General features: G+C 47.0%; 1 protein-coding gene across 1 annotated transcript; it reads left to right on the plus strand.

The window, feature by feature from the left end:
- The first annotated feature begins 4,587 nt into the window (after positions 1–4,587).
- Positions 4,588–19,902, plus strand: LOC146894522 (solute carrier family 22 member 13-like). Its single transcript, XM_087905168.1, has 10 exons — positions 4,588–5,037; positions 14,904–15,007; positions 15,234–15,388; positions 15,580–15,748; positions 15,923–16,043; positions 16,127–16,221; positions 16,813–17,027; positions 17,207–17,315; positions 17,748–17,963; positions 18,186–19,902. The coding sequence occupies exons 1-10, from the start codon at positions 4,660–4,662 to the stop codon at positions 18,277–18,279; spliced, it is 1,656 nt and encodes a 551-aa protein (XP_087761294.1). The 5' UTR covers positions 4,588–4,659; the 3' UTR covers positions 18,280–19,902.
- Positions 19,903–21,372: the final 1,470 nt, after the last annotated feature.

Here is a 21,372-nt window from a genome sequence, read left to right on the forward strand (position 1 = left end):
GACCTGCTTAGTAAATAACTCACTAGTTTATCAAAGTGGATTTGGGTGGATTCTTTCTCTGTTTTAGGCATGGTGGTCTCTAGTGTGAACAGATGTTTGCTCATCCCTCCCTAGGAAAATAATGACATAGTGTGTTCTTGTCTGTATCTTGATGGGCACAGCAGAAGGGGCTATATAGGGAAAGACATGGCTAGCATGTGGTAGGCCATACCTGTCCTCAGGGCGCCGTTGAAGAGAAAATGGCCCCAAATTCGGGGCATGATAGCAGTAGGCCTGCTGCGCAGTTCTGTGGTTGTCATTGTTGAAGCTGGTACAGGATTCAGGAGTCTCCCCAATCCAGATGGCAGAGTTTCTATTTTATAGTGGCAATTTCACCTAGTGTGGTGGTCTGACTAAGAGTGACTCCCATAGATGTATATTTGAGTGCTTAGTCACGGGTGGGGTGGGGTGGGGGGGGCATAGAATTGTTTGAGAAGGATTAGGGAGGTGTACCCTTGTTGGAGGAAGTATGCCACTAGAGTGGGCTTGGAGTTTGCCAAAGTCCCAGTTTCTATCTTTATTCCCCCATCTCCGCACCTGGAGATCCAGATGTAAGCATTCAGCCCCATGCCTGGCTGTCTGTTGCCATGTTTCCTATCATGATGATAATGGACTTATTTTCTGAAACTATAAGCCAGCCCCCATTAATTTTTTTTTTTGTAAGAGTGGTGTGGCCATGATGTCACCTCACAGTAATAGAACAGTGATTTAGACAGCTAGCATGATGCACAAGGTCCTGGGCATTATTTCTAGCAATACAAACATACACAGTAACGGGTGATTTTGTATGTCCTCTCGGGTTCTGATCTTGGATGCCCTGACTAGAGTTTAAAAGCAAAGGGGTCTAGTAGTCTAACCTCCCACCCAGAGATTAAGATCATTGCCCTGCTGTTCTGTGGATCTTGAGTTCTCAAGATGAATACTTACAGCAAAATAAACATAAAGTTCTGTAGCTTTTCTATAGTAGGAAACATGCTGAGAGAACAGGAAAATCAAGGAAGCACACACACACAATCTTGGCAAAGACTGCAGGACTGCTGCAATGAAAAATTTAAGGCATTGAAGGAAGAACTTGAAGGAGACAGTAGAAAATGGAAAGATGCCTCATGCTCCTGGATCCGCAGGATTGACATTTTGAAAATGGATATATACTGGGCTTAGTTTATAGTTCATTTCATCTTTCACAGAATTTTTTGAAAGTCTAACATTCATATGGAAGCACAAAAGACCATGATTAGCTAATACTCCCTGAGCAGAAAGCAAAGCTGGAAGTGTCATTGGGTAAACTGAGGTAATAGAGCAGGGAGCCCAGATGTAACCCATGCAGCCATAGCCACATGGTTCTTGACTTCAGTACCAAAAATGTAGATTACAGAAAGTCTCTTCAATTGATGGCGCTGGGAAAGCTGGGTTTGACAAGCTGACTAATAAACCAAGTACTTATTTCTCACTCCTTTTGTACATTGTGAAAATGTATTGCTCTCATTGTTAATAAAAAGCTGATTGGTAGCTAGAAAGTACTGCCACATAGCAGAGAGTAGATAAGAAATATGGGTCAATTTAAAATGTACGAGTTAGCTAGTAATAAGCATGAGCTACCAGCCAAGCATTTATCATTAATATTAAACCTCTTTGTGGTTATTTGGGAGCAGCTGCCGAGACACACGAGAAATTCTGTAGTGGCATTTCAGCTGTATTTTAATAAATAAAGACTGCCTGAAGATCTGAGAGTAAAACAGTCCCACTGGTCAGCCTTATAGACTAGGTTATGGTCACACACACCTTTAATCCCAGTAGCCACACTAGTTGCCATAGAAATCGGGTCGTACATGCCTTTAATCCCAGCCCTAGAGAGGAATATCAAATGGGGTGAGACAGCTCTCAGGCGCAATCTCCTGAGATTCCTGGAGGCAGATTGCCATTTTGGACTGAGGTTGAGGTAAGAGTCAGTGGTTGGCTGCATTGCTTTTCAGATCTTCGGGTTGAACCCCAATTTTCGACCCTGCGTTTTTATTCATGCTTCAAAACTCTGCCTGCGTCATTCTGTATGAAAATTAATTCAAAATGGTTCAAAGACCTTGTAAGACCTGAAGGCCTGCTAAGACAAGAGGAAAATGTAGAACAAACACCTCAAGATATAAGTATAGGCAAGGAATTTCCAAAAAGGACTCCACCAGTAGTACAAGGAAAGGTTACAAGAACTGACAAATGGGATTGTTCGGCTTTTAAAAGCCCCTGCATAACAAAGGAAATGATCAACCGGAAGAAAACAGCCTTGTGCTGTATGCATATCAGACGGGACGATTATTCATAATATATAAAGAACTAAAATCACGTCCTTTCCCCCAAAAGAGCAAACATTAGATGTGCAAGTAAATTCAAAGGAATTTCTCAAAATATATATAAATACATGAAGAAATATCCTTAGCCACAAGAAAGTTAAAACTACATTGGGTTTATGCTTCATCCACTTAGAATGACTATCATCAAGAAAGCAAGCCACAACGAATGCTAGTGATCACGTGGGGAAAGGAGCCTTTCTACACATGACTGGTGGGATCAATGTGGAGGGGCCAGTGTTCAGTGTGTTGGGCACACAGTGATGTGATGTGAGCACCAAGGATTTGGACAGCTTTGTCCTTACAGCCTTGCTGTCTGTATCCCACATGACCACTACTCTGTGTGTGTGGCTTTCCTTAACAGTTCATCCTCCAGCCATCTTTAAATTCCTGGGGTCTCCATTACATACAGCCTTGGTATCTTCCTCATGGCTTAAGTTATTGCTTATTGCCTGTACAGACTTCAACCCCAAAACACATAGTGAACTAAAGGCATTTTGCATTATGTTATGGTTACAAGCCCATGGGAGCCAGGGAGTGGAGTGTGGAGGTTTGAATGAGTATGGTCCCCCAAAGACTCATGTGTTTGAATGCTTGACCCATAGGGAGTGGCACTATAGGTGTGGCCTTGATAGAGTAGGTGTGTCACTGTTAGGGCAGGCTTTGTGCCTTCACATGCTCAAGCCACGCTCAGTGTGGGAGACAGTTCCTTTCCAGTTGCCTGCAGAGCAAGATGTAGAATTCACAGCTACCTCTTCAACACCATGTCTGCCCGCATGCTGTCTTGCTTCCCACCATGATGATAATGGACTAAACCTCTGAAGTTATAAACCATCCCCTATTGAATGTTTTCCTTTATAAGAGTTGCCATGGTCATGGTGTCCCTTCACAGCAATAGAAACCCTAACCAATGCACATAGCCTGGCCTCATAGACTTTTCTTGACCCCCATGATCTGGTAACTTTCAAATTCTGTATGATGACGAAGCCGGGGCCGTATAGATTATTTCAAGCTCTGCCACCACCTGTAGAGGTAATTGGTCCTCCTCTGACCATGGCTGAAGTGACCTTTCAGGTCTTGAGTGTCTGAGCACACCAACGCATTGCCTTAGGTTGCTCTGTATAAGGAGGGCATCCTAACTTTCTCTTCTTGAAGTAAAACCTTTCAAATGAGTTTACAGACTTATACCCTTGAGCCTGGAGTGGGAGGGGCCAATCCTTAAGCAGCTCTCAAGGCATCTTTCTCATCGTTCCAATGAAAAGAACTTGACTTCCTTTAGTGGCATTAATCTCTCAATATCCACACCATTTAAAGTGTGGCCCAACATTAAATGATTTTTACTGGTCAAAGTTTTTCAAATCTTTATACCTGAGCTTGTATTCCTAATTCCCACAGTAAACTCACCTGAAAGCAGCCAGCCAGCAATACATACCAATGTCATTGCCCAAATATGTGGTCCTGTGACATTTCCTCTGCCAATTCAACATCACAAAGTCACAGAACAGATTAAATATAGACAAGCTTCTACCTGCTTTCCAGAATGTGACCTGGATGGATTCTGGTCTGGTCTCTCATGCTTCTCTCCTGTCAGGAGCCCCATGAGCACAGCCTTTCCTCTCTGTTCCTATCACATACTGGTCTTTGGTACTCTTGACAAACTGATCCACAAAGATGTTTACAAGAAGACTGCTTATTTGCATCCCTGAACCTTCCCACCATCGTCAGCAAAGACTTCTAAGCCTCTTGATCAGATGCTGTAGCAGCCACTCTCCTGGTTCTCAATGCCAGCTTTTGGCGCTCGTCAGCTTTCTGGGCTGTGACAACATACTTGACGGGAGTAACTTAAGGGACGACAGGTTTATTTTGGTTCATGTTTTTAGAGGCATCCTGGTCACCAGGCTGTTTTTGTGCAGTCTGGTAGTGAAGCCAGAGAATATGACAGAAGGGAGTGCTGGGACAAGGCTGCCAGCTTCATGCTATCCTGGAAGCACAAGGATGGAGAAACATAGGGGCTGCAGTATCTCCTCCAAAGTTATGCCTTATATCACTCCCTTCTGTCAAGTAGGCCCCGCCCCCTAAAGGTTGCACTTCCTCTCAGTGTACCCTCAGGTGGACACCAAGCCCTCAACCGATGAGACCGCCATAGCATTACAATAGGCAGAGCTTAACAAGACTGGATTAAACATTAATGCAGCTGTCACCACAGCCCAGAGCAGCAGGCGTCCCAAAGCCAAGTGTCAGACCTGCCTGGTGCTCCTAGACTAAGGAGTGAGCTGCAGACATGGCTCACTTTGCGCAGGTCATGGCTGAAGTGGGCGACTTTGGTCGCTTCCAGGCACAGGTGACCATCCTGATGGGCATCCCCAATTTCCTGTCTACCTTCTTCGTGTTTAGTCAGGTCTTCATGGTTCTTGATGAGGCTCACCACTGCTCAGTGCCCTGGGTCAAGAACTACACTCTCAACCTAAGTGCTGCTGAGCAGCTGGCAGTAAGCATACCCAACGACACAGCGGGCAGACCTGAGTCCTGCCTCATGTTCCGGCCACCTCCTGACAATGCCAGCCTGGAAGACATTCTCAGCCACCGCTTCAATGAGACACAGGCCTGTGACTCAGGCTGGGACTATCCTGAGAACAGGCCTCCGTCCCTAAATAATGAGGTAGGAGTGCCTATTGTCTGTGTGTCTTGTGTGGGGTCTGTCCGTTCTCTGTCTGATCTTGTGCCTTTGATGCCTTCTGTTGCTCTGTTTCTGCCTTTACGCTTGTATGTAGCCAGCTGTTGCCTGTCCCCCCTTTTCTCTTCAGCCTTTGTTTCTGTTTGTCCTCTGTCTGTTGGCCCATCTCTCACTCTCTGTTTTTCTCTGCCTGCTTTGCTTGTTGTCTATCACTGTTTCATTTTTCGCCTGTTCTTTTGTGAACCTGGTGGCATCAAGGTACCTATAAACTGTTTACAGAGAAGAGGAAATATTTTACAGAGAAGAAAAACAAGAGAAAGACTGGTCACAGGCAATAGATGATGTCTGGGAGCCGAATCCAACTCTGGTGCAGTAAACAAGAGGGCCTAGGCCACAGCGACCAGACGGGAAGTTTGCTATGATTCATAATCTCTGTTCTCTTACAAACTCAAGCACATAACCCAATTTCTCCTCCAGCTATCCCAGTATCCCCGGGCCCTTGGAAAGCACTCTTGTGTCAGGCTGTTCTCATTTCCAGAACGGAAGGATTAAGGCATCTTTGGAGGAAATGACTTAGCCCAGGACGTATAGGAAGCTGATCGTGGAGCCAGGCTGCTATGCTGAGTCCCTGGTGTCCAGCTCTGCCTTTTTATTTTTTTCCAGCAAAGAAGCACATGTGGGGGGTCTAGAAGCCCAAGGCTGCGGGCTCCTGAGGGGGATTTCTGCATTCTCATCACGTTTATGGTTGTAGATCTTGAGCCCACAGATTAAACATTCACTCCCCAACCCCACACACACTTGGAAGAAAACATCCGTTTTGAGAGGCCTCTGGAGACAGCGTTTTAACCAAAGTGAAACATTCACTTTTTTCAGATGGGACTATAATCTTTCCATGTCTGCGAGTCCGTCCTTTCTGGGATTCTCCTCCTTCTGTCACCCTCCCCCCCTTACCCAGGGGAACTAGGTTACCTTAAGGACACTCCTAACCACTGGATCTAGCTCAGCCTGGCCTGAAGACTCTAGGCCTCTCCATGACTTCCTGGCATCACCTTGTAGGAGGTTATTACCTTGACTATCCCTCAGAAGTTTGGAGAATACTTATACTTGCACAGAGTTGCTCTGCTCACCTGGCAAACAGCAGCATCTTTAAGGCCCAGTGAACCTTCCAGATTGCCCTGAGTCTACTCTAAGCCTTATCCACTGCATGCACTGAACTATTATGCAATTTCACTCAGCCAAACCCTAGCCACAGGCTTGAATCCTCCTGGCCTTAAAGCACCTAGGAGTCTGCTACAGACCCTCCACCTAGCACCATTTCTCAGTTTCCTCTATCCCCAGCCTTCAGCTGGGCCCTTCACTGTCAGCTTCCAAGTCTACACTACACACAAAAGGCACATAGCTGAAAGGGAACAATTGCTGAAATCATGAGCTCAATTCATTTGGTTTATCTTTGTTTTTAAGTTATTTTATTATTTTATGTGTATGGGTGTTTTGCTTGTGTGTGTGTATGTGTGCCATTTGCATGCCTTGTGCCTGTAGAGACCAGAAGAAGGCATCAGAATCTCTGAAGCTAGAGTTATAGATGATTTTGAGCTTCCATGTGGTGTTGGGAGTCAAGAGTAGGCAGTGGTCTTCACTGCTGAGCCATATCTCCAGGTCCCAATGCATTTGTTTTTAAAATACATTTACTTTCTCTCTCTCTCTCTCTCTCTCTCTCTCTCTCTCTCTCTCTCTCTCTCTCTCTGTGTGTGTGTATGTGTATGTGTGTGTGTATGTGTGTCTTGAGGGCTGGTCATAGCATGCATTTGGTCAGATAAATAACTTGAAGAAGCCAGATCTATTGCTATAAGAGTCCTGGGGACTGAACTCAACTCTTCAAGTTTAGTAGCAAGTATCTTTAGCCCATGATCCATTTTGCAAGCCTATATTTTGGTGTTTGAAAAAGTTTAATCCCCCAAGGTCAGCCTGGTATATAAAACAAGTTCCAGGACTGCCAGGACTGTTGCACAGAGAAACCCTGACTTGGAAAAAAATAAAAAGAAAAAGTTTAATCCTTTTCTTCGTCAGTGAAAGAAGTTAGAAGTTAGCTTCTCTCTCCAACAGCCAGTAGCCAGCAGATTCCATTGAAAAGTAGCTGTACAGAACCTCTTGGGAACGAGGAGAGGCAGGACGGGAGTCATCCACTTTAATGAATCCACCACACGCTGGATCTGCTCATGGGAGACAGAAAATGGAACGCGTTGTTAAATGATGGTACCCACCAGAAGCTCGTCTTTGGCCCTGGAGGCTCCATGGCATTGGCTCTCGCTCACCGTAGATGGACACACTGGGTCTTTCCGTGTTCCTCAGAATAGTCTCCGTATGTTTGACCCTGTTCTGGCAAGGCCCAGCTTCTGAGGAATCTCTGACGTGATGGCCTTGTGTGTCTTCTTGACATGCTTCTCAGTCAGAGAGGTCATCCCTAAGATCAGTCTGGTTCCTCGCATCAAGTAAACAATGGGACAGTGGCAAACTTCCATTTCTTTTACAGTTTTGAATGAGCACAAAGAGATCATTGAAATATACCTGTTGGCAGTTACTCAGCCACGACAACTCCCCATAGCCTTCTTGTCCTGGTATATCAAAAAAAAATGCAAGATTCTATGACTTTTCACTAACCCTCAGCTGCACAGATACCAAAAAAAAAAAAAGCCAGCACAGGGTCAGCAAGATGGCTCTGCAGAATGATGGCTCAGTTGCCAAGCCTGGTGACTCAATCAATACAATAGACAGACGGAATCAACAATTGTCACTTGTCCTCTGACCTCCATATACATGCTATGGCATGCACACGTGCACACATGCACAGGCACACACACATGATAAATGAGAAGAAAAAAACAGCATGTCCTCACATGGAGACTGGGATGTTGGATTGGATGTCAGGATGTTATCATTTCTCAAAACAACTTGTTTGATAGTCTATGTCCTGGTCACTTGGAAATAGTGACCCCTTTATTGAGCAATTGTCTAGAGCAGACCAGCCTGTGGACATGTCTCTGAGGCATTTAGTTTATGTGAGAGGGCCCAGCCCACTCTTGGGAGAACCATTCCTAGGCAGGCTGACCTCAGCTATGTAAGAAAGATAGCCAGGAACAAGTCAGTTAGCAGCGCTTCTCCAGGTCTCTATTTCAGTCCTTACCTTTAGAGTTCGACCTTGGCTTCTCTTAGTTATGGGCTGTAACCTATAAACCAAGGAAGCCATTTCCTCCACAAGCTGTTTCTGGCCACAGAAAAGCAAAATTGGTACCAGGACAGAATTATTGCCATCCTGGACCTATGTTGGGTCCTTTGGGGATTGTGGAAGATTTTGGAACTTCAAGTTGAAAAACCATCAACTGCTCAGAGCTTAACGGACTGTTCTATGGGAGCTTGGAAGATAAGAATGTTGAGAGAAATGCAGGAGGTGAATGCATGGCTTGTGAGGTTTCAGAGGGAAGCAAAAACTTTTATGGTTGTGTAAGATTAAGAATGTATGGAAATGAAACCTTTGCTTTACTGGGACAATGGATGCTGGTCAGCTGGGACTAAAAAGTCAACTATTATTAATAGAGATTACTTGTAGTGTGAATTCGAGTTGGTCTTAACAATAAAAACCCAGAGTCAGATATCAGGGTAAATGCTGGAAGATCAAAGAAATAAAGGATCCAATCACTGGAGAGACTTCTTACCTCTACCAAATCCTCAGACCAAAGAGGAAAGACTTGTGTCTACAAATCCTCAGACTAAATGGGGCTGAACTCCTATCTCCTCCTGCCTTATACTCCCCTCTCTGCTCAGTCATATCCCTTCTGTCTCCACATCCCTAGTGCTAGGATTAAAGGCATGTGCCTCCCAAGTACTGGAATCAAAGGCATGAGATCCCAAGTGCTGAGATCGAAGGTGTGTGCCACCACTGCCTGGTGTCTATGGTTAACTAGTGACTAGCTCCACCCTCTGATCTTCAGGCAAACTTTATTTGTTAGAGAACAAACAAAATATCACCACAATTAATTTTATTAAGGTGAAATCTTTTGCAAAGTATTTCCTCAGAGTCAGCACAGAGAAGCTATGATCTGGGGGTGGGGTTGAGGGCCATGGCTGCATCTCCAGTTGGTAGATAAACTTGACCATATGTAAGAATCTTCCATGTGGTTCTGATTTTGAAGGCATGAGAGATACAAGATTGAGGGGTTCATGAGGAGCAACTCAAGCCTGGAACCATTTGACAGTATTGGAGTCCCTACAGAAAATTCAGGAGAGGTCATTGGTGTAGGTTAGCCTCAGTTGCAATGGAGAGCTCAGGATTGAAGGGGCTATGGAGAGAAGCTGACACTTGGCACCATGAGGTACAATTGGAGTCCTAGCAGAACAGCCAAGAGAAACCACTGGTGAAGGGACAGCCTCAGTTGCAGAGGAGGTCTCGGAATATTGACAATACCAGGAGCATGGAATGAGCGTCATCAAGGAGAGCAGCATGCATGGTGTAGAGCCAGCCTGAGCCTATAAGACAAGCAGTGTGTGTTCTGGATGGTGGAGCATAGGAAGCAGGGCTTCCCAAGCCACCTGGAGCCTAAAAATTCATGAGTGAGTTCCAGATGTCGGACATCCAGTTCCTCACGCTGTTGGATTTAGGCTTTGATTTTCCTATGCCCTGGTTTTTCTCTTTGGGAAGTAAGGAATTATATAACTTGTTTTTTATTTTACAGAAGCCCACAGTTAAGAGAATTCAGGTTTTTTAAAGAGACATTGTACTTTTAAAACCCTAGAATTTTTTAAAGCCTGGGAGTTTTAAAGTTGTCCTGTTTTTTTTTCTTGTTTTGATATTGATGTAAGATCTTGGGGACAAACAAAAAAGGAAAGTTATAGTTTAACATGTGATGTGTTGATGCATTAGGTTGAAAGTGTCCTGGCTAGTTTTATTGTCAAGTTGACACCAGTGAAATTTAACCTGGGCAGTAGTGGCCCACATGCCCTTAATCCCAGCACTTGGGTGGCAGAGGCAGGAAGATCTCTGTGAATTCAAGGCCAGCCTGGTCTATAAGAGCTAGTTCTAGGATAGGCTCCAAAGATACAGAGAAACCCTATCTTGGGGGGAAAAGTGTGTTGTGGGAGGGGACAAAGAAAGAAACCAGTGAAATTTACCTAAAAATAAGGATCCTCAATTGAGGAATCGTCTAGGTCAATTGCCCTGTGGACATATCTGTGGGGGCATTTTTTATTGCTAATTGATATAGGAGGGCCCCGTCCACTGTGGGCAGTGCCACCTCTAGGAGGTACTCCTGAGCTGTGTAAGAAAGGTACCCGAGAGCCTGGGAGCTGGCTGGTAAGCAGCATTGTTCCATTCTGCTTCAAGGTGCTGCCCTGAGTTCCTGACTTGACTTTCCTCGATGGGACTGTAACCTGTAAACTGATACTCCCCCAAGTCACTTTTGGTCTCATGGTGTTTATCACAGCCACAGAAAACGAGCTAGGTCTGCTTGCTGTCCTGGAATTGTTTGGTATCCACTTTACATACTTCAGATTTGACATCCAGCTCAGCTTCTTCACTGTGGTATTGACCAATCAGAGGTCTCTCTCATTCCCTCTGTTTTATTTATTCATTCGTTTGTTTGTTTGTTTTTCAAGACAGAGTTTCTCTGTGTAGTCCTGGCTGTCTTGGAACTTGCTCTGTAGTTCAGGTTGGCCTCAAACTTAGAGATCCACCTGCCTGTGCCTCCTGAGTGTTGAGATTAAAGGTGTGCACCACCACCACCCCAACTTCAGAGATCTCTCTCTGTTGACAGAGACTACTCGTTCATTTCCCAGACACCTAGACCAGAAATAATCACATAGAAATTATATTAATTATAACACTGCTTGGCCAATACCTTAGGCTTCTTATTAAGTAACTTTTACATCTTAAATTAACCCATAATTCTTCTTTGTGTTAGCCACGTGGCTTGGTACCTTTTGTCAGTGAGGCATTCTCATCTTGATTCCTCTGTGTCTGGGTGACGTCTGCAGACTGAACCTTTCCTCTTCCCAGAATTCTCCTATTCTGGTCACCCTGCCTATACTTCCTGCCTGGCTACTGGTTCATCAGCATTTTATTAAACCAATACAAATGATATATCTTTACAGGGTACTTTCTCTCTCTCTCTCTCTTTCTTTCTCTCTCTCTCTCTCTCTCTTGTATTGGTTTTATTAAACCAATACAAAGATATATCTTTACAGGGTTCTCTGTCTCTCTCTCTCTTTCTCTCTCTCTCTCTCTCTCTCTCTCTCTCTCTCTCTCTCTCTCTCTCCTGTCTCTCCCCCATCTTTCCCCCTCTCTCTTTGGTTTTTTTGTGGCAGGGGATTTCTGTAGCTTTGGAGCCTATCATGGAACTAGCTTTTGTAAACCAGGCTGGCATCAAACTCACAGAGATCCACCTGCCTCTGCTTCCCGAGTGCTAGGATTAAAGGTGTGCACCACCACCACCTGGCTCAGAGGCCTCTCTTTATCATTAGTCAGTAACCTAGCCTGCACAGGGTAGTCTAGACCTTGGGTAGCCTATTTACCCCACAGGCTCCCTCCTACTTCAGACTCTCCAGGGAATACACACCTTTGCTACCTTTGGAAATTTGTGTACTGTTCCACATGGTAATTCCAAACTCTAGTCCAGAGTGACACTCTTAGTGTGAGCTCCCATATCCAAGGAATGGCTCTACAGACAAACCAAGGGGCTCTCTCTGAGAAGACACTTTACTATGTTGTGGGATAATGCTCTTGTACACAGTAAAGATTTGTCATTCATATTGGTTTAATAAAATTCTGACTGGCCAGTAGCCAAACAGTAAGTAAAGGCAGGGTAACCAGACTAGGAGAGTTCTGGGAAAAGAAAAGGCAGAAATACAATCACCAGCCAGATGCAGGGGAAGCAAGATGAGAATGCCTTACTGAGAAAAGGTGCCAAGCCATGTGGCTAACCAGATAATTTAAGTTGTAAGAGATAGTTAATAATAATCATGAGCTAATAGGCCAAACAGTTTATAATTAATATAATTCTTTGTGTATTTCTTTGGTACTGAACAGCTGTGGGACCAGCTGGGAGAAACTTCTGTCTATACTATAATCAGTGGCTTCATTTTCAGATAGAAACACGAATCACACTAATTTGAAGAGAGCATGTTTTTCTGATAGATTGTGTGCCCTTGAAAAGGTTTCTCCTTCTCAGTATACCTTTGCAACATTCCCTGGATACCTAGCCTTCGTAAAATGAAAACATGTCTGGCAACCCTGTCCACTTGGACTGATGAAGAGAAATGGATGCACCATCAATGAGCCACAGCAATGTGATTTGTCCAGGAACCAGAGGCATATGAATGGGAGGGAGAGGAAAAATCTCAGGGTCTGGAGGCATGAAATGCCTAGCACAGGTGAGGGATGTTGGCATAAGAGTATCTGAGGACTAGGTAGGAGCCAGCTCTTGAAAGGTTCTAGGGCCAGTGCCAGAGAGAGAGAGAGAGAGAGAGAGAGAGAGAGGTGCTTTAAGAAATGAGAGTGGAATTCTGTAGGCCACCACAGTGGGCCTTGAACAGAACCACCCACTGTATGTGTTAAAACCCAGAGACGGTGGTGATTGGCTGAACTGGAACCCTTCATTCCTCGCTGTCTGCCACATGACACCTCCACCTGAGCTGAGCACTTGGGGTGGAGGGTGGGCTTCAAGTCTTAGGTGCTGCTCCTGAACAATGCAGTGGTAAGCTTTCCCAAAAACTTCAGTTGCAAGGGGTATAAAATAAGGGGAGGTGGCAAATGGTGCCAGACTTGGAAGTGTCTGTGGCTTGGCGTTTGTATCTGCAAAGCCCGGCACCCCCAACAGCGCTGGGCCATAGGCACAGCTCACAGTCACTCTAGCCAACCTGGACTGGGAGCTTCCTGTGTGACAGTCACTAGTGTAGAAGCATTACAGAAGATCCAATCATATTGGCTAGCAACAGATCATCAATTTTATCCCCATTTTTGCTTGAGTGGAGAACAAGACATAGGCAATTGGCTAACAGGCTCAAGGTCACAGCAAGCCATTTAGACCACCATTGCACACATGCCACAAGTCCTTCAGAAGGAGCTGTGTCCTTGAGAAGTGTGAGTTCAGCAACTTCTGGATTGGTTAATTTCTTGCTAAGTTACTTAACTGACAATCAGCTAGCTAGGTGTAAGCGTTAGTTGATTTATTCATTAACCCATCTCCAGTAAACATTCTCTTAGCCTTCACATGGTTTTACTCTATGCATGCAGCAACGGGCATGCACCACGTCCACATGTTACCATCTGACTTTGGACCAAGTGTTTCTAACCAGCCAGGGGTCCTTCTGTTCAGTTTGGGATAGCAATTTCAAAAAAAGCAAAAGACGTTCTTTTTCGCTGTTTTCAGTCTTATGGATGATTAATTTTGTCAACTCAGTTGGCGTCAGAAACACCTACCAGGCGTGTCTAACCTTTTGACCTTGTGATGCAACATCATTGTGTTCTACAAAGTTCACACTTGTTTGTGCATGCGGTCTAATTACAGGGCGTGAGTGCTGCATGCCTTTATCCCAGTCCCTCACACAGTGCACAGCTGTGACATCAGAAGAGCCCTCACGTGCATGTCAGGGACTGATCCATACAAGGTCCCAAAACTCCCACCGGGCCGCAGCCTGGAAGGATAGGAGTCTGCGTGTGTGTAGAAGACCTCTAGGCAGGGATGTGGGGATCCACGTACATTCTCTCCTTGGTATGCCTGTGTGCTTAGCCACATGTGAGTCTTGAGAGGGTCTGAGCAGCTCACACAAGAGTCAGGCTGTTTGTTAGGAAGAGCTATTAGAAGTTTGTCAGAAATTTCCAGACTTTACATTCTAATTGTGTCAATGATTTTGCAGGATATTCTCTATGCCAGAAAAAGTACTCCCCAGTTCTATATATTAAGTAATTAAGTCCAAATAGTTGAATGGTATTTTTACAAGTAGCTGTTTTCAAAAATTAATGCGCAGAGCTGGCATTGTGACATATGCCAATAATCCTGTGCTCAGGAGGTAGAGCATGAGGGGAGTTCAAGGTTATTCTGTGTAATAAAGTGATTTGAGTACAACCTGGGCTGCATGACACCCTGCCTCAAAATAAACAGTGGAAAATTGAGTACACTCTCTGCTAGTTAGTTTACTGTCAATTTGACATAACCCAGAGTCACCAGGGAAGAGGGTTGAGGAATATCCCAGGTCAGACTAACCCATGGTCATGTCTGTAAGATTGTCTTAACTGATGACGGATGTGGGAGGGCTGAGTCAGTAACCAGCCTTCCGCCATGATTCCTGCCTCGGTTCCTGCCTTGAGCTCCTGCCCTGACATCCTTCAGCAATGGATTATGACCTGGGAGCGTTAACCAAATAAGCCTTTCCTGCTTTTAGTCATGGTTTTTTATCATAGCAACAAAAAGAAAAGACATGCTCCCTCCGTTGTTTAGAAGGCTGAAACATGCTAGTGGGTACTTGCAGGGGCACAGCGCCTTGGCCCTCCAGCACGCCACCCTCGTGTTTGGTTTCGTGCAGAATTGCACGTGTTATTTGCTGTTTATAAAAGCAAACAAGATACTCTGGCGTTAATCTCATTGGAGGAGAAAAAAGTACACCCAATGTTGAATTGTGAATACTTGGGCTACTTGTGATATTGGACAGAAGACAAAGATTGCTATGCTGTTTCCATTTAGGTTTTTAACTGTCTTGTGCCCATGGCGTTGAGTAGGTGAACAGTGTGGAAAACATGGGACTCTAGAGAGTAAAGTTGGATCTGGATGCTGCACTTGGTCTTACATGAGTATTTTCTGCCTCAGTTTGACCTGGTGTGTGATCAGAAGTACCTGAGGAGAACTTCACAGTCGGTGTTCATGGCTGGCCTCCTCGTTGGGGCCCTCGTCTTTGGGCCCCTCTGTGACTGGTAAGTGCTGCTGATCCAGGGTGTTTTAAGCTCCTGGTCCTGACTCAGTTACCCCCTGGAGACTTGTTAGCCATCAAGATATGTCTTCATGCCTGCCTTCCAATGGGGCTCCATGGAAGATCCCGTCTCCCCTCTGACAGAGCTGAGGACAGGCCTGCCTGGGTCTCCCTTGATTGAGTCCTGGGCAGGCCTCCTCCCTTCACAACCTGTCTCTCTGTTACCTCAGGATTGGCCGCAGACCCTCCCTCCTGGTGCAGCTGCTTCTGTCCGCCATCACGGGCATGGCCACAGCCTGTGTGTCCAGCTTTGAGCTTTATATGATCCTAAACTTTGGCTTGGCTACTGCTGTGGCTGGGTTTTTACTCAGCACCAATGTCCTCCGTGAGTATATGGGCCCGAAAACCTTCTTCCTCGGAGTTAGAGCCCAGAACCTTTGGGCATGGAGTCAGTCAAATGCAACTAAAAAGGTCACGCTGCGTTTTCTGTGTTGGCACTGAGTCACATCATTGACAGGCCGGCACTTGGGAATCACCAGGGGTGGGTGAGTGGGGAGGCTCAGCCTTTGCTCTCAGTTTCAGAATGGGTGGGGCCGTCCTGGAGAACAAGAGCCATGGTCCTGTCCCAGAGTAACATTGCCATTGGAATGATGGTGCTAGCAGGCCTGGCCTATGGTGTCCGCAACTGGAGACTGCTTCAGATCATGTGCACCGCACCCGTCTTCCTGCTCGTCTTCTACTTCTGGTAGGGAGGCCCTTGCCAGTGATGGGCCACCTTTTGTTGGGAGTGCCATGCCAGGGTGTAGGACACAGAAGAGGGAGCCTGTGGGGCTTGGGTGGGAGGCTCATTGTTCTCTGGAATTCTGGGTAGCTGCACTGGGCTCAAGACCCCAGTATCAGAGCTATGTGTGGTTGACAGGGTTTTGCCAGAATCTCCACGGTGGCTCCTCTCCAAAGGAAGGATAGAGGAGGCCAAACAACTGATCCAGAAGGCAGCCTCGGTGAACAGGCGGTCCCTTTCTCCAGAACTCCTGAGCCAGGTACCTGTCAGCAGACACAGGCTCCCCCTGTCTCAGGCATCTCTACTCTTGTGTCCCGGCCCCTTACTCTGCCCTTCTTCTAGCTGATCCCTGAGAAGACAGGTCCCTCGGGAAATGCGCTGGATCTTTTCAGACACTCCTATCTCAGGAAGGTGACACTGATTCTCATTGCTGTCTGGTAAGTGTCCAGGGCCTTGTCCCTCAGTGAGGACAGAGTCAGAGGATGTCTCTTGCTCTGCTGTGTGTCACTGGAGTGGTGGACAGAGGCTCTTTTGTTGTAAAGAGAGGGACCCTTGTTTGTCCCCGCTGCCTGGCTAGCTTACACCTTACACTCGAAATAACCACAAAGAAACTGTATCATTTAAAACACTGGTTGGCCATTGGCTCTAACTTCTTATTAGCTAACTCTTACATCTTAATTTAACCCATTTCCATTAACCTGTGTACCACCACGTGGCAGTGGCTTACTGGAGATTCTAACCGGAGTCCATCTCAGGCAGAGGATCCATGGCTTCTCTCTGACTCTGCTTTCTTCCTCCCAGCATTTAGTTCTGTTTTCCCCACCTACCTAAGTTCTGCCCTATCAAAAGGCCAGGGAAGTTTCTTTATTCACTAACCAATGAAAGCAACACATAAACAAAAGGACCTCCTACACCACTCTGTGAATGTGATGGTCTCTCCCCAGGTGTGAGTTCATTAAGTTAGGCTGTTCCTTTGGGTGTGACTTGATGTACACCCAACAGTAACAACGATATTGGGTACTTTGTAGGTTTGCGGACAGTCTGGTGTACTATTGCTTTAGTCTTCAAGTGGGGGACTTTGGCCTGGACATCTACCTGACACAGCTAATATTTGGAGTAGTGGAGATGCTTACCCGTCTTTCCAGCATCCCCATAATGGAGAAGCTGGGTCGCAAGTGGAGCCTGTTAGGTTCCCTGACTCTGGCGGGCACTATGTGCATCATCATCATCTTCATCCCAGCAGGTACCAGGCTGTCTTCCTCCCTGCCAGGGCTACCCCCATTGCTCCCACACCACTACGGGTTCCCCAGGGTTTGGGCATAGAGGGTGAGACACTTGAGTGACAGGGAGGTGTGTGGGCTTAGGTGATGGTGTCTTCCCCCTGTGTAGCCCCCTGTGTAGCTGACCTTGGCTCTCCTCCAGGTCTCCCCACAGTGGTCACTGTGCTGGCTGTGGTGGGGAAGTCAGCCTCATCTTCTGCCTTCACCATATCCTATGTGTACACTGCTGAGCTCTACCCCACCATCATCAGGTAAGCACTGCCCTGGGGATCTAATACCACCCATTCCTCTGGGGATCTAATACCACCCATTCATCTGGCCCTCTGCTACCAGTCACATGCAGCCAGTGAGCTGCCTATGGATCTAGGCCACTGAAGAGTTTGTCCACTCACTGAGTCACCACAGGACACTGGAGGACCAATAGGCATGGGCATGCCCTGGCCGTCTCTGGACCAGAATGTGGGAGAGAAGTCAGAGTGAAGGTGTGGCCCAGGAGAGGACGCTCGGAAGTGGAAAAGGCGTTTGGGTCTCTAGAGGTGACAGGAGAGCAGCAGAGAGGGCTTGCTGCTTCAGGAAGCAGGCAGAGTAGGCAGGCACGGTGGCTGAGACCTGGGCCCTGGCATCTCTGGAGTGGGTGTACCCTGACCCGTGACCAGAGCCTCAGCTTGTGCTGCTTTCCCCAGGCAAACAGGCATGGGGCTGGTGAGCATCTTCTCCAGGATTGGCGGCATCATCACACCGCTCGTGATGCTGCTGGAGCAGTACCACAGGGCTGTCCCCATGGTCATCTTTGGCAGCTTCCCCGTCGTGGCAGGCCTACTGTGCGCTCTACTGCCTGAGACGCGGGGCCAGACCCTGAAGGATACCATCCAGGACCTGGAGAAGGGGTGCCCCCTACGGTGAGCGTTGACTTGCTAGACCTCATTAGGGCCAGGCTTCCCCATCACCATTATCCCTTTATTGCTTACTCATTGCTTACTGGGTGATATGGTGCCCCCCTGGCACCGCTGTTTTCTGGTTGACTTTAGAGCACATTCCCCCTACTTTGAGCAGGGAACGGTAAGAGGTCTGTCATGGGACCATGTGTTGGGCAGTCACTGACTGTATTCTGCTTCTTGTAGGTCCCACAACACAGTACCCCAGAGAAAAGAAATGGAAGCCACAGGAAGGACTTCCAACATGGGGAAGGCCATTGTGAACAGTTCGTACTTCTGACTGTGGCCGCTAAGAGCCAGCTCACCAAAAACAGAGGATTGCCCACGATATCTTCTTGATTTTGTCAGGATCCACAGGGACAGAGGGGTCAGAGAGCCTTGTTCACGTAGGCAACACAGCAGAACCCAATGGAAGCATCAAGGACTGGACTCCTTCCTCTTCACAGCTTGCATACACAAACTACACCCCAGTACCATGACTGAGTTGGGCTTGGGTCTCTCTTCATCTTTCCCAACAGGCTCTGAAGTTATGACCTCACTGTCCCCTCAACCCGGAATACTCCACCCTCCTAAACAAAACAGAAGCCAATAGCCCCATCCCAAACAAAGCAGCTCAAACCCAGAACAGGATGCCAGGAAGGGCCAGCTGCAGAAGTAGGTTAACAAAAATGCTATGCCATATTTACTTTGGGATGCCTTCTTCCTGGCCAGTGGTCAGCTTGTGCCTCACATGTGTGAGGCTAGCAAGGAACGGGTGCCCTGCCCCTACCCGCTGTGCCATGATGCCCAGTAGGTAAGGAAGAGGGAAGAACTCCTTCTGTTCATCTGCCGTTGGTTGTTACTTCCCAGCATGCCCTGGCTCCTCGGCAGTCTGCATTTGCTGGCTTCTAAGAACTGACTTTGCTGCTGGGCACATTCTGGGGCCATTTAGAGGTTCTCTGTGCAGATGTAATTGGGGCCAAGCTCTTGTGTACATTGAAAGATTCCTGTGTCTTATCCTGTCAATCAGGTTATCTTTAGTGGTTGCTCATGAGCACTGCAGAAGCTAAGACATCTGGGATCCCAGAGGAGATTCTACCCAGGCCAGAGCTCTTTTCAATAGCAGGGAACCTTAAGAGGGACACGGTGGCTAGATATGCCAATCCACACCTGACCTCTAGAGGGCACTGTTGAACAGAGAATAGCTGGTCCAGAGCTATTTGGTGGTGCAGTTGTCTTTGCTGGGGTTGGTGCATCATTCAGACCTGGACCCCAGCCTTCCCATTTTACAGAGAGTGATTTTGTTCAGCATGTGGGAGGCATTGAGTTCAATTCTCAATGCTCTTACCTATCCACACACTTGCTCAAAACGGGTGATTTCATGGGTTACCTCATAACAAACCTCAAACTCTGCCCGGTAATGCAAAGTGAAGAGGTCTGGGAGTGTGCTCTCTGCAGGCGACGTCTGGGATTAAGACCACTATACTAGACACTGGCTTGAATTCTGTGTCTGAGCTCTAAGACCTTGCCCTATTCTCTGTTAACTGTGCCTCTACTCTGACGCAGTCCCTAGGGGCCCGACCCTTATGTCATCGACTTCCTCTCACAAGTGTGAACCTGTGTCCTTTTTACTGTGGGCCTGTAGAGAGCCGCGTGATGCCACGCCTTACAGGTGGCGCTGATTCCCGCCTTCCACCTTCCCAACGGTGAATGCTCTCAGGTGTGAACAACTCCATATATGGCTAACGCTAAAGATCTGGCTTGCTTCTGCGTTTCTGGACCTATCTGCGTTTCCCACGTGGCTTGCTGGGGTTGGCTACCCAGAGGTTATTTAAGCTGTAGACTGGCTTTTCCCCAGGGTGAGAGGTAGCGAGAGGGTAAAAAAGATTGTTCAAAGGGCCTGAATAAAACCGCAGTGAGAAGAGTCTGGTGTTGTGTTTTCCTTGCTGGCGAGACAGGCGCAACAATTGGTGCCGAAACCTGGGAACGTTATGGGGACACAACCTCTCGTCTGGACTCAGAACTTGCTGCGGGCAGGGAAGTGCACTAGTAAATTCCCAGGTAAAGGGGAAGTCCGCGTCAAGAGCGGGGTTAATGACCACAACAAAAGTAGGGTTAATGACCATGACAAAAGTGGGGTTAATGACCACGACAAGAATGGGGTTAATGTGACTGCGACAAGAGCAGGGTTAGTGTAAATGTGTACAGATGTATGTTATGTTGTTTGTGTTGTCTTTTGTGTACTGGACAGGAGAAAGATATTTGAATTTAGGAACTGCTAAGAAAGGTATTTTGAATTTAAAATATGGGCCTAAGGATTTGATGTTTTGGAAAAGAGGTTCTGTTTTCATCACCACAGAAAATGAGAGCCTAAGGATGTATTCGAGATTTATGTGGTTTGAATCACCAAGACCTCCTGAAATGTTGTAGTAAATACCCCTAAGAATGCAGCATCCCCACTCAGCAGGAAGTAGCCAGACAGACTGACAATGCCCAAATTCCCTAAAAGATTGTTTAAGTGGGGTCTTTTCAGTGGTTGCAGAGCAGCAAGCCTGTTTCCCTGAGTTCCGCTCCACTCCGTGCACCAATTTGGACCTAAAACGAATGCAGCTGGGGCTAGAAGGCAGCTGGAGCAGAGCTTTGCTAGGTGACTGTGGTAAAAGGCACATTGCCCCAGCCCAGTCGGTGCCTAGCCTGGCGGATGCCACAGCAGTGCCAAGAATGGGAACAGTGCCACAAGCTGTCAAACCGAAAGACCTGCAGTGTACCTGGAACTGAGGGGCTCTGAGGCTGGAGTGGCTCCGGCTCTGCTTGGCTAAGCTGAACTGTGCTGACTTCAGGCAGGACTGATTGTAATTATCATAATAAAAGCGCAACTAAGGTTTAGACTGGCAGTAAACAGGCAGTACCGTATTACTTCTACATGGTGCAACTTAAGTTTCAAAGAACTGCTTAAAACCCTTTTATAGGTACAAAGAACCCCTGGATATTAAGGTGATTAAGTCCTTGACTAAATCTGTGAGAATTTACAGTCTCTTTTACTGTGGCACAGGTGAAAGCCTTGAATAGATATTGCATGACGCCCAATGATTGGAATGGGCTTGCATGTGCATGTTTAAGGCCAGGACAGTATTTAGACTAGAGAGCCATCTTGATGGAGTTTGCTAACGAGGAAGCGACCCTGTTTGCCGCCTCTCCCATCAGCCCCATGAGCTCCAGCAGCTCCAGCGTGGACCCTGAGGCGTTGCTGGCCTGTGCCGCCTCGGTCATGGGTCCAGCACCTTCAGTGTTGGCTCCCGCCACACTCCCCACCAGCACAGCGCGGAGAGCAAGTCTAGCTCCGCGGGGATGGCGGCAGGGGGTTCCAGGGCTGGAGCTGCCACTACGGGCACAG

The sequence above is a fragment of the Myodes glareolus genome, chromosome 4 (assembly GCF_982192425.1).
Source record: "Myodes glareolus chromosome 4, mMyoGla1.1, whole genome shotgun sequence".
NCBI classification, from domain to species: domain Eukaryota; kingdom Metazoa; phylum Chordata; class Mammalia; order Rodentia; family Cricetidae; genus Myodes; species Myodes glareolus.